The sequence below is a fragment of the Triturus cristatus genome, chromosome 4_2 (assembly GCF_964204655.1).
Source record: "Triturus cristatus chromosome 4_2, aTriCri1.1, whole genome shotgun sequence".
Lineage (NCBI taxonomy): Eukaryota > Metazoa > Chordata > Amphibia > Caudata > Salamandridae > Triturus > Triturus cristatus.
Genome location: NC_140586.1, coordinates 61,057,312 through 61,071,410, shown reverse-complemented (window position 1 = coordinate 61,071,410; position 14,099 = coordinate 61,057,312). Strand labels below are relative to the sequence as shown.

Sequence of the window (14,099 nt, the reverse complement as noted above, 5' to 3'; positions counted from 1 at the left end):
GGAGTGCTTTTGGGAATGATTTCACGTGCTGAGTTTTCTCCAAGAAAAATGTTAGAGGTTCTGTATTGGCTATAGATATCCTGGACTTTCATTTGGATCAGGCCCTCCAGGACCTACAGGAGACACCTCCAGCCTAGAGAAACGATGAAGGGTTTTCTGATGTCGTAACCATGGTTTCTGGCCCTCTCGTACCTCTGAATCCTAACTGGAGCTCAAGGAGTGGATTATTGGGTTCTGTGTGTTCTAAAATGTATCTTGTTCCTTGCCTTTCCAGGATTTTGCTGGCTTAGAGGAGTTTTGAGACAGGTCTGTAACTGGCTAGGACCTTGGGATCATCTGTTGGCTTCTTAAGTAGTGTGTTTACGAAGGCCTGCCTCACATATGTGGCCACAAGGCCACCTCACATGGACATGCGGTGGGAGATGAGGTAGTACAGAGTGAATGGGGAGACGTTTGATAATGGATGGCGCATGTGGTGGGTGGAAGGGTCTGGCAGAGGGGGCGGAGCAGCATGTAGTGGGTGTGGCAGGTGGAAGTGCTTATTTACGTATCGGATTGAGGGCAAAGTGGCATAAAATGATCTAGAGACTTGCAGGTTCATTTACTTTGTTCTCGAGGGCCATGGTATACACACTCTATTCCACCTGCCCTGCTGCTTCCACTTGTCCTCATCTCATCCGTACCGCTTTGCTCTGGTTTGCTCATCATATGCCTCCTCGTGCCCTCTTCCCAAGATCTCGGTCCTTGCCGTTTCACAAGTCTTTTTGCCAGGCCCCTTCCTATGTCCTGTGTCATGGCAGTTTGCATCACTTACAGTCCCCCCTACCAGTGCTGCCAAATATTAGTACCAATGACACCTACTTACCATTTCAGTCCTACAAATTTGCCAACTTGAAATATACTAGGTGACCTAACACCGGCACAAATTAAGCACTGTGTCCAGGCCTTCATCCAAAACCCTCTGGCCATACCCTTTCCTATGCTCAGTGCACATGACTGTGCCCTCTTCCAAAGGCATGAACATGCTCTTTTCAGTGCCCACTGCCAGTACTATCTTTCCTCACCAATGAGTTGTGGATATGCCCTTTACCACTGACCATGTCATTTTTAGGTCTCGTCTGACCCAGCGCATGCGCTGGTCTGGCAAGACTTATTGAGAGGGCTCCACAAAGTGCTACCAGGCCAGCCTAGAGCTACAGTGCATGTGCGCGGGCGCGCGCGTCGCTTTTACCGCGATTACTTTCACTTTCCATAGCCAATAGGTCTCGCTTTTGGGACCTTATAAGTATTTTCTGTCATTTGTGTCTAAGCCATGTGCATGCCCTAGAGGTGGGCAAGCCACTGAAAGTTTGAGCCAGGCTCCATCCTGGCTCTGCCTCAGGTCGAGGTCCTGTTGCAACCACGAGCCCATAACGAGCTGAGCTTTCATTTGGCTTGTGCCTGTCTGACTCCCTCTTCCCAAGATGTGGCCTTATGGTCAGAGCTGCCGACTGTGGAACTGGGGAGCCAGGTTTGAGTCTCACCGTCAGCTCAACATCCTGTGATTTTGGGCAAATCTTGTAATCACTACTTGACTATTAACAATGCATGTGATCTTGTGCACTCACTGTACCTGGTGCATATGGAGAGGTTTCTCTATATTTTAAAAAACTTCAGAAAAGTGCACTAAAAGGTAAAAACAAAGCCTTACCATAAGGAAAGTTAAATGAATACCCCTTTACTGGTTGATTTGTCCAAAGTGAAACCAGAAATCCTGGATAAATAGTGACTTCCCCACTTAAATTGTGTGATCTTAAGCAAATATTTTATTTCACCAAAACTCTTTTGTCTCATTATGGCGTATGAAGGCACTTTCAAACGTGTGAATTCAGACTACCAGTGGTACAAAATCAGCACTTTTCAGAGCAATGCTATAAAATGCCTTAATAATGTCATAGCTTGCATAAGTCAAAGAAATACACTCACAAAAATGTTTATTATATTTTACGTGATGTCTGCTGTATGTTTTGCATGGCAAATATTTTCAGGGCTCGGCTCGTGCACGGGCTCTAAGATGGGAGCCAGACCCTTAGCTCGGCTCCGGCTATGCTTTCCTCGTTAATGTTTTGGCTCGCCCACCTCTGACATGCCCTCGTCTGAACAACTCTGCCCATATCCTTACCTATTACTTATCCCCCTGGCCTTTCTACCACCATCTTCCGATGCCACCTGTAAACGCCCAACCTTGCCCCACGCTCTGTCTGTCCATGCCTTCTTCCAATGTCCACTGTTTCTGCCAGAAGCATGTCCTCTTTTATCTCCTCTTCCTGTGCCCTCTTCTCGTCTACTGTGCCCATGCCGTCTTCCCCTGTCACTCCTTTTGCCCTCTAGACTCTACTCCTCCTCCCCACAGTGCTTGCAATGGGGAAAACAGAAGTGCAGGTACTCTGTAGCAGAGTGCCTGCTTGTTTCAGAGAAGTGCCAGTACTCTCCAATTAAAAGTATTAAGTCTGTCTTGAGAAGTGCCGGTACTCACCCTCTCAAAATAAAAAAGTGCCGGTACTCCGTACCGGACAGTACCGGCCCATTTAAAGCACTGCCTCCCCATGCACTCCTTTAATGCCCTATTCCCAAAACCAGCTGCCCATGCCTTCTCCTCATACTTCTTCCCAAGCCTTCTCCTTGTCCCTAACCCATTTCACTTTACACGAGCCCTCGTCGCGTGCCCTCTGCCCATCCTTACACGTCCTCTCCTTCTCGCCTTCTGCCCTGTCCCCATCCCTCGTGCCCTCCTACCTGCTCTCACCCGGTGCTTCTTCCAACGCCCCTGCGTGCGCCTTTATCCAGTACCCTCTACACCCAGCAATCCTGCCCATGCCACCTTCCAACGCCCTCTACCCCAGCCTTCTGCCCATGCCCTCTCGCCGTGCCCTCCCTCTCCTTCGCTCCCTGTTCGGGACCTGCTGTGCACTGGAGCCCGAGGGCAGCTTTTCCTAAGTTGAGCACATGGAACGGGAGGCGGAGGGAGGGCGCAGGGGAGGGCTCGGGATGGAAGGAGGGAGGGACGCAGCTCGAAACTCTGCTCTCTCGAGCTGCAGCGCACTCGCTGCGGGACAGTAGGCAGAGCATGCTGAGGAGGGCAGGGCGCTCACGAACTTTGCCACCTGAGGCCCCTGCCCGTCAGAGAGGTTAAGGGGCGAGCACGAGACGCCTGTCGCCCTGGGAACCTCCTGCCTCCCAGCCAGTGCTCCGCTGCAAGGAGAGTCCTCCGCTGCCCAGAAACTGCCCCCTCGGAGCCCCGCTGCGGCTGCCTGTCGTGCTGCCGGCTCCTGGAGGTCCCTGTCGCTACCTGCGCCTGCCCACGCTTTCTGGGAGTCCCTGGAGGGGGTGTGACATGTGACAGCGCCATAGCGCCTCGGGAGCCACAGGAAGAGGGAGGGGTGGGGGCATTTCAGGGCCAATTGTGTAACCCCTTGAATGAAGAGAGGAGAGGAACCGGGACGGGGCCAGAGGAACTGGAGCAAAACGAAAGACTGAGCTTTGGGACACGAAAAGGGTACAGGGGCAAAGTGAAGAGGAGCTGGGGCAAAAACAAAGGAGACGGGTAAGACAACCTAACCGGTGGGACTGGGGAAAGAAGAGGGGGTTCGGGCAAAAAGGAGGGGCTGTGACAGCATGAGAGTACGAGAGTAGTCAGGGCAATAAGAAAGGAACTAAGCAAATAAAAGGTGTCCCAGGGCAAGAAAGCAGGAGTTGGTGGCAAAAGCGAAGAATTGGGGAAAGACGAGAAGAACCAGGCTGAGGAGAGTGGAGTGGGGCAATAAAAGTACAACTTGGAAAAGAAGACAAACTGGGCAAGAAGCGAGAACACTGGGCGAGAGGGGACTGCCTTCATTGAGCCTGGACAAAGATATGCTGTGCGGAGAGCAGACCTTGGTATCACTTAGATGACATTTGAGGTTGATTGGATTTTTACTCTTTGTCATTCTTCGTTGGATGGTGATTCTCTTTGGCATTTCTCAGCTGCATCTCAAGACCTTGTGGCATCTATTCCGAGGATGTTGCACTTTGGAAAAACTCAACTGGATGAGCAGTTATTTGGCACTTGTCGGCCGGTGAGGTGTTGAGGGTCGTATTGACCACCTCTAAGTTGGATGTTGGTTTTCTTCGGGTGCTTCCCTTTGGATGTTGAGTTTCTCTAGCTCCTCTAAGTTGGATGTTGACTTCCTTGATCATCGCTCATTTAGAGATGTCGAGTTTCTTCCAAACATTCCATTGGGCCTCGAGAGGTTTTGCTTCCTCACCTGTGGATATTGAGGCTCTTCCGCATCTCTTTGTTAAGTGTTGATTTTCTTCTAAGCATCTTGGTTAAGGTTTGGTTTGGTGCAACTTCCTCGAATCTTGAGCCCGCTTTGCACCTCTTGGCATAGTTTTCTCTCCAAGAACAGAGAGGAGCTGCGCTATCTCTTCCAGGGTAGACGTCTCTGGAAGCAGCCAGGAGAGCAGATCTAGCCCTGCCGTGTCCGGGAAGCAGAGGAGTTCCAGTGTCCCGCTCTTGAGTGTTCGATGGACATGCAGAAGGCCAAAGCTGCCCCTTTGTTGGAAAAGCTGGAGCATCCTGTAGAGAAGCCGGACTGGCAAAGGGACTACAGGGATGTGAAGGTCACAATTGGGGGTCATGGAAAGAAGACCGAGGACCACGATAAAAAGACCCCCCGGCTGAGGAAGACCCTTGTCTTCACCGACATTGTCTGCCTATTGTTGAGTGAGTATTGCATACCAGGAGTGAGACCTGGGGTGTATGAAGGATGGATGAGATGCCAGTTGTAGGGCCATGACTGAGTGTCACTGCCATGCTGTAAGCCATAAACATGCACTCGCACCCCTAAACTCTGTAATCTACGCGGTCTCCACCTTTACCCTTCTTCTCTCAGCACATTGCAGTTTCGATTCATTTCATGTTTATCTCCCCATCTCTTCTGCTTAAAATTGTCGATTTAGTGCCTTCAAAATCCTGTCCATGAATAACTTTTTTATGATGTCACTCCTGATCCTCGCTCCTCCTGCCAAATTTTGTGACCTCTCCCATACTCGACGCCTGCCACTGAACAATACAGTCCCTTGTACCGCCTTAATCCTGCTATAAATATTAATATCTCTGTCTCCTCTCCTTCCCTTCCTCCACTGTGAAACTGTGTACATTCCCTTGCCCCTTCCACAGACCTTTTGATTTAGACCAGGTACCATCTTGGTCGTACATTATTCACCAAAGACTTAACATCATATCAACAGAACATATCGACTTCTTTCTGAAACAAGAATTGTGCTGTCGACACCTTTATTGTGGATTATCCATATGCAACCTTTACAAGTGTGCTGAGCTTTTTTGTTTCATGGTATTAGTAGAACCAGTTAGGTTTCCTCTGGTTTCTCTATTGGGACCTAGGGGGATTGTGTCCCATGCTCTATAGCACCTTGGCTTGTGATTAAACTATAAAGATGTTAAGACTGGTGCGGGTATATATGCTTTGATCCCCATCTTTTTGTGCATTATTCACCACCCCCCCTGCACGGCGGGGTCTATTGCTACGCCACTGGGCTGTCTCCATTATGTTCTCATTGATCTGGAGATCAGGGTTGGAGAACTGCGCACGGTACTTAATAAGTAGCCCCTAGAGCTCAGCAGAATGTCCCAGCCGTACCCTATAGAACAAAACACATGTTCCCATTGCAGCCTCTGCATCTGTACACAGTGCTCACGCTGCCATCCTCCAACTAAACACAGTGCTTCAGGTGTACACAGTGTTCCAGATGAAGCCTCTAGAGCCTTAGTCCACTGAGTCTGGTGGCTCAGTGGACTCAAGCAGCCTCTGCAGGGACCCGTGTTCGACCTCATGGTCACAGGTTCTACACCCCGACTGGTCCACTCAGCCTTTCATCCATCTGAGGTTGATAAAATGAGTACCATTGAGTTGGGTAACAATAAACATCTGTTATTCAGCGCCAGGACACCTACGGGTAATCGTGCGCTTTACAAAATACACCTGTTTTTTATGTTATTTTACACAATGTCCCAAGTTGTAGCCACTATAAATTGGCCCATGTGCCTATTATAGGCTCTAGAACTGGACCCTATATCGCTATTGTGGACTCTAGAAATAGACATGTCCCAGTTTTAGCCTCTAGAATACGTATCTCAGTTGTATATAGTAGAACTTTACACAACGCATAGGATATCACTCTTTAACTGAACACAGTGCTTTAATCGTAAAGGTGAAGACAGTGTTCTAGATGTGGCCTCTAGAGCTGAGCACCATCCAGATGTGATCTCCAGTACAGGGGCTTTGTGACATTGGGTTTGACCAACAGACTCCAGTGTCTGAGCAGAATGTCACCTGTTGTCTCCATTGCGTGAGCCTATATGTGTATATGTATGTATGTTTATATGTATGTACGCATTATGTATAGGTGCAGAATTTATACAGCACGAACCTACCCTGCACACAGTGCAAGACGAAGACGCAATCATTGTGTGATTGGACGGGTAGCAGGTTTCTAGAGCAAAGGTGGATTGTCGCTGCACCATGGTGTGGTGGTCTTTATCGAAGGGCGTCTTCAGCTCTTTCCTCAACTGGAGCATGGTAGGGGGTCCTGGCTGAACATCCGTGTCTGTATTCGAGCCTAGTCTGTCCTGCTGGCTCTAGTATCTAGGTTTACTCTGAGCTGTAGGGTCAGTGCCACGTATGACCTGCCGTGACCATTATATGAGCCTGGACTGAGCTGGCGGCTCTTGCATCAGAGTGTAGCCAGGCCTGCCTACTCTGGTACCTGAGCTAAGGTTGACCTGATAGCTCCAGGCAGTCGGCAGTGACTGACCTGGCGGCTCTGGTCTCGGTCCTGCTACATCTAGCATCTGAGCCTCCATGAAGCCCCAGTGTCTCATCCTAGTTCAGCAAACCAGCAGCAGTCCCTGAGTCTGGCGCGGCCTGCAGGCCCTAATATCTGAGTCTAGTTGGGAACGCCGGTTCCAGAATCCAAGCAGAGTCTGAAGGGTTAAACCCATTCTTGAGCTTAGTGAATTCTTTCACTGAAAGTTGTTTTTTCTGACCTTTTCTCCTGAAAACCTAGCTGTAGCTAAAGATTGTCTGACCTTATTATTGATTTTTCCCTAATAATTCTTTATTTCTTTTTTTTTTAAAGAAAATAAAAGGCCATCACTGTATCATTATATTTTTGACACATTTTTATTGGGTCTGTTGGTATTAACAAAAATTTTACATGATGTACATCTGATTAAGCAGCAGTAAGCGAGTTAAGTAAGTAAAGAACATATACCATTTTAACTGAAATAGTCCTTGAGATGCTACATGTGAACGAGTACAAACCTAGGTGTGAAAACATATTGGGCTCAATCAAATTGAAGGTTTTGGTGAGATGTGAGATCACTGTAGCATTATCTGAACACATTGCATTATCCCAATGAAAATGTTCATAACTTATAAGTCTTCCAGCTTCTAAATAAAATATACTTAGTGGTGGATGTTCACGAGACATAAAAAATAAATGAAAGGAAGAAGAAAGGGAGAGGAGGCTAGGGGAGGTGGGCAAAGGATATGAGAAAGAGTAGGATTATGAGAAAGTCCTATTATCGGGAAGCAAACTTGAATAAACAGATTTCCAGTATCACCAGATGATGGGCTCAAAGCTCCTTATGCTATTGTTAAGAACACAGTAAGACTTTAAAATTGCCTATGTTGTACTCAGTACAGGACTTCTCCTTCAGGTGCTAAATGTTTCGTTAACCCGCTATCCTAGTCAACCAGAAACCTCAATGGTTGATTCTCTCTGTGCCACTTCCAGAGGTGGTCATTTCTATGTGGTTTAGAAAGTAGAGCATAAATAGGTTAATATGATCTTTATTTGCATCACATGGTGCAAGAGTGCACCCGTGGTCACACTACTCTGTGCAGTTGTACAGGCAGACTCAGTCTTAACACCAGTCTGGAAGTAAATAAATGTCAAGATCGTCCATGGTGGTACCACCTTCTCCTCCAAGGACCAGAAAAGTACCCTATGTGCAAAGCATTGGGAAGTACATGTGTAGCTAGGATTGCTCCACTCTGTGGAGAAAGGGATCCCATATTTGGTAAAATCCTGTCATCTTATTGTTAAATTCTTATATGGTCTGCTTATGAGTGATCAACGGTCTTTTGTGGGTATAGTTCCGTGCCTCCAAGAATGGGGGATGCAAATTTTAGAAATGGCCTGTGCCAGCGCCAACCATCCGTGCAAATGTATATCTAGGGCAGGAAGGCCTGCCACATCATGAAACAGAACCAATTGTGCCGGCGGTCCTGAACCTAAGTCCTGGCAGATAGGTCTGGCCATATATCCGGCCAATAGTGGGCTAAAGCATTCCCAGGGCACAACATATGGGCTAGGTCGCTTTAGCATTGGGCACATGGCCAGTGGGTGCATGTGGGACTTGCCCACTTTTATGTCAGTTCTGTGAATTCCAATACCATAGTTGCAGAACAGCAGAGCAAACATGTTGTTGTTGCCTCCCATAAGACTCTGTTTCTCCAGCAGTTTCGCCCAGTCTGGGTAATCTTTCTTCAGATTTGTCTGCACTGCTGTCTGTACACAGTCTCTGTTGGGTTAGAGTATTGTAGTTTTACTAACTTCCCTTAGAGGATGGAAGCAACCCTCCATTCTTCCAAAAGGAGTCAAATAGGGAGTAGGGAATTGAGGAGAATATACAACAGACTGCCCAATTGGCCTCCAAGAAGTGCAGTGCTACCCCATTATCTCGCTTCAGGTCCTGGAAGTCCCCAAACTCTCCATTAGTCACCAGTTGGCCAATTGTCTGGACCCTTCAGTCTCTGAGGTTTATTATCTCTTCATATCCTACAGTTTCTGGTTATTGGGGCTGAGGCATGTATGTATGGGTCTGGATGCTATAGTTGATGGCGCTGTTCCAATAGTGTCATCATACAGCCTACAACAGGATGGGTGACTGTAGGGCGCGGCAGACCGACAGCACTGATTCTGAGCACTGAAGGGTGCATCGCTCGTGTCTGCTCCATTTGGGGCAGTCATGTGTCTATAGAAGTCACGTGTGCCTATAAATTTCACCCCATTTCCACATGACTTACTTTATATCTGAATCTATTCGACGTAGTGTATCTTCCAGAGAGCCTTGTTTTATTTTTGAACCAAGCATGTTTCAATTAAAAAAAAAAAAAAATGTCATAGGAAATACAGTCTCATTTTTCATCAACCTAGCCTCTGGGTCTAGTCTTACTAGCTAATGCCAGATTCTTAGCCTAGCCTAACCGGCGGGTACCGCATTTGACTATAATCTCACCAGCAGGCTGAAAATTCTTGTCCCAGCCTAACTGATCCACTCCAGACCCTAGGTATTGACTGACCTTCAACCTCAGTCCTTGTCTGACAGGCCAGCACCAGACTCCGAACCTAGCCTGATTTGTCAGATCTAACCATTGGGCTTAGTGCGATGGGCCAGCTGCAGACTCAGAGCCAAGCCTGGCCTCCCACGATTGGTCAAATCCATTAAAAAACACCTACACAGTGTATATCAAAGTGCACCACATCAGCTTCCGTGTCAGCTAAGGCGGTAACTCACCAAAACCTTCAAAGGTACTTGAGTGACATCATGAGATCTTCAAAGCCCTGACATCACAGGAAGTGTTGTCTTTGGAAGAGGAAGCACATTCACTGACCAATGATTGAAATAACGTCAGACTCTCAATGCAGATATTGAGCAGGTCTGTTATAGGTTTACATGGAGAGTGCCAGCCCTTGGCTGTATTGCTGCGGTACGTTTAATTGGATTGTACCAGCTTTTGACAATGATTCTACTCTATCTGTAATGGGACAGTGCCCGCACTCATTGGAGCGCCAATATCGTGATTATAAGCACTAGCCTTTGCCCAACACTTGGACAAACCAAACCCATCCTGTTAGAATTTGGTTGTTGATTGACTGGGGTGAGAGCCCGGTCAGGCAGCAACCACAATCCTGGTCAGGGTGATGTACAAGCAAACCCCAAAGTAACCTGTGCTCAACCCCCGGGTAGCTTGGCACAGAGCAGTCTGGCTTAATTTAGGAGCAATGTATAAAGTATTTGTGAAACTCTTCAAACAATAAAACAGTGAAAACACCACACAAAAGATCCCACTTTAGGTTTGAAAACTAGAGGTTAATTTAATAAATTAAAGAAGACCAAAACAACAGAAATCCAATCAGTAGAATCAGAATAATGATTTTTTAGAGAATACACTGCAAAATAGCGCCTGAAAGCATAGAGTGCCAACTGAGGGTTCCTGGTCGTGTTGGACCACGTCAACGTCAAACGTGCAGGCCGACCATGATGGAGTGCGGGTCAGATACTGTCCCAGATTAGTCCCGCTGAAGTTTTACCTTTTCAAGTTTTGTGCCATGTTTGAGAGGGACCCGTGGAGCAAGGAGAGCATCACTGGCAGTGGTCGGCATGGCAGAAAGAGCACGCCAGGTGTTGCGGGCGGGCTGGCTGGAGCTTTGTGTTGGCAGTCCTCTGCAGGTGATTGATACTTGCTGTGTGAAGAGATGGACTAGTTGTGACTTCATTGATTTTTGGGGCGAGCAGTGTGGTTCCAGTGCGAAAGGACATGTTTACAGTCGTGAAGAGTCCCAAAGCATAACTTACAGAGCTTATCAGCCACACCACGGGTCCAGGACATAAGCAGCACCACTTCGGGGTCAAGAACTCGGTGTAATTGGGTCCAGGAGCTCTTCTGTCCCTAAGGCTCAGTTCAGGAGACCAACAGACTAGCCCTTTGAGTCACTCTGGGGTCTTGGGTTCACAAAGAAGCTGCAGGTCCAGTTCTTCCCCAGGCAAGAGGGCAGCAGGTTAGCACAGCAGGGCAGTCGTTCATTCAGAGCAGTAGTCCAGCAGACACCAAACATAAATTGATTATCTCTTCATATTTGGAAATTACACTTATGAAATCTAATAAGGCAACTCCAATATTAGAGATAGGCCTTGCAGTTGTGAAAAATGAATTATTTTACCACCAGTACATGTAAAACTTGAGTATATGTCCTACTATGCGAATACATTGCACCCTGCCATCTAGACTGTCCAGAGCCTACCCTCTGAGTGACTTACATGTATTAAAAAGGAAGGTTTGGGCCTGGCGAAATGGAAGTTTAAAATTGCATGCCCAGTCTCTGCAGGAGCAGGACTGGGACAGCACAAACAGTACTGCACTCACACTAGTAGCATTTAGTTTACAGGCCCTGGGCACATGTAGTGCCACTTTACTAGGGACTTACAAGTAAATTAAATATGGCAATTGGGTGTAAGCCAATGTTACCATGTTTTAAGCATTGAGTACAAGCACTTTAGCAGTGATTTGCAGTGGTAAAGTGCAGAGTTCTATGGCCAACAAAAACAAATTCAGCAAAAACATGAGGAGTGAAGGCAAAAAAAAGTTGGGGATAACCCTCCAGAAAAGGTCAGGTCCAACACACCCCATATTGCAAATCTTTTACATGGCATGCCTCAAATCAATGACTGTGTGCATGAATAAATTACAGACACTTAGCACTGAGTTTTAGAACCACTCTGCATTTGTTAACCATTAACCCTGCCTCTGAAGGGCAGGAATGCGCATTTAGTATGAGAACCATTTCCCTCTTCAACCTGACCGCCCCTGATGATCCTTCCACGTTTGCTATTGGAGGAACAGGCTCATTTCACGGTTGCACTTTATCTGGGCACAAACTTTCAAAGATTTGATCAGAATATGCATGCAAAAATGCCTTGCCTTGAGTGTCTCTGGTCCTCAGTAGATTGGTTGAAAAGTGCCTCTCACACAGCAGAGAAGGGCGCATGATCACCGACGTGGGATGCATGCATATTTTAAAGTGATGGAGTAATGTGTGTGTCTGTCTTGAGGACACTGCTGTGCCAGATGGCTTTTTTTTTCTCTTGTGTGACTAATACTGGTAGGCATTCGTACTTGATATTGTTACTGGAATAGTACTCTCCCTTCCTTCCTTTTGTAAAGCGCTCTGATATCCCTCGGGATCTGGTTTGCGCTATATAAAACTTTATAAAATAAAAGAAATAAAAAATATATGGCTTCATCACATAAAGTGAGTTTGGGTAGTGCTACTGTAACACATGTGGGTGTAGGCTTGGTTGGGGTCCCGAAGTGTTAGTGCAGTAGTATGCTGTCACATATGGAGTTAGTATATATCTGTTTTTCGCCGGGACTAATAAAATTTGCCCTAGGCTGTATCTACTGTTTACGTTTGGAAATGAGTCTGCCATGCTCATAACACACACATAACACCACAAACATGCAAGGACAAGCAGAAGACTGCCAAATGCGATCACTTCCAGGCCCTCCTAGGCTCAACTCAAACCATCAAGTTAAAAGTTCCATGTTTAAAGCAACAATGAAAAATGTATTTATTATGGAAAATGCATCTTAGAAAGTGCTAGTACTCACGTGCAAAATTTTAAACCGAGTGAGTGATGGCAAGTACTCACATACCGATGCTTTCCCACACCCCAGTAATGGGACAACAGAACAACGAAAGGACAAAACAATAACATAACCACAAACACAATAGCCCCATTACACAATCAAAATGCAACAGAATTGAAATACAGAACAAAACATAGCAGAAAAGCAACCACAATACAATCACAACAAGCAAAATAACACAAAAACGAAAACAGACTACAACACAACCACAACACAAAACAATGTCAGCACAAAGCATACCACAACCTAACACAAAAACACAACACACCAACCCAACTTAATACAGCAACACAAGTACATGAATATGTTTATTTGTGTTGTTTTTGTAACGATGCGTTCTACTTAGTTATGTGCTGTTTTTGCATTTGCATGCTTTGTTGTTGGTTTGATCATGCTGTTAGTTGTAATGTAGTGTTTAATTGTCCAGCTGTTTTGCGTTGAGGTTTTGTTAATGGGTAGGTGTGTTCTTTAATTATGCTGTTATGTTGTTGTTTTGTATGTTGTTATTGTGTTGGTGTACTGTTGTGTTATCATGCTCCTTTGTTGTGTGTTATGTTGTTAAATGCAGTGTTGATGTGGTCTTGTATTGTGCTGTTATACAATACTGTAGCATTGTACGGTAGTATTGTTGCTGCTTTGCAGTTGTGCTGTATTGTTGTGCTGAAGTCTTTTGTTAACTTGGTATTGAATGGTATTGTTAATTTTGTACTGAACTGTTTTGGTGCTTTAAGGTGTTGGTGTGCTCTGTTGTCTACGTGTGTTGTACTACATTTAGGTGTTGTGTGTAATGCAGCTGTGTTGTGTTTTGTTGCAGTGCAGGTGTGATGTGTTGTATTGTCATTGTGTTATGATTTTGTGTTTTTTTTTTTTTTTTTTTTTAAACCTTTATTACAATTTCGAAAAGATACAAGTATGGGCCTACAACCAACAGGCCGGCCGCTAAACGCAGTGTAAACTTAGGCATGACTTAATATGTACATCAATGAGGCAACAAAAGAGTTACTAAAGTGCTAATCATCGCAGTCAGCCAAAGCCGCAGTCCATAAACAAACAGGAAAGGTTTCATATTTTTTGGAAAACAGAAAACATCAAACACACAAGGCAGAGAAGGTGAATGGCAGGAACATGTGCTCCTCTTATCGAGGGAGTAAACCAACCCGGGTAGACAGAGGGGGGGGGAGGGGGGCAAGGCAAAAGCGACAACTTCGCATGTCGCAGGAGCATACAGGAATGCGGGGGCTAGGGAGACAGAGCGGGATCCATCTCACGCGTCAGGGGCAGGGCGCAAATACCTCCGCGATAGGAGTTCCAGGGACCCCACACCTTAATCCACTTCCCAGGCTTGCCTATCGCCACATACACCGTTTTCTCTCTAAACATACACCAGTCCATGTGTTCCTTCCACTCGGAGACCGTTGGCGGCCTCTGTGAGCCCCACAATTGTGCGATGTCACGCTTCGCTATCATATAGCCTAGAGTCACCCATTGCGTCTGCGCCACATTATAATCAGTCGGTTCCCAGACATTCAGAAGGCATCTACGTGCCTCCGGCAACAAGGC

At 46.4% G+C, this 14,099-nt stretch overlaps 1 protein-coding gene across 1 annotated transcript in view; it reads left to right on the top strand.

The window, feature by feature from the left end:
- Nucleotides 1-3,070: 3,070 nt before the first annotated feature.
- LOC146832976 (phospholipid phosphatase 3-like) overlaps nt 3,071-14,099 on the top strand; it is a 98,435-nt gene continuing 87,406 nt past the window's right edge. Inside the window, exon 1 of the mRNA XM_085600520.1 lies at nt 3,071-4,744. Within this exon, the coding sequence (XP_085456646.1) occupies nt 4,546-4,744 (199 nt within the window). The 5' untranslated portion in view covers nt 3,071-4,545. The remainder of the gene's footprint in view (nt 4,745-14,099) is intronic.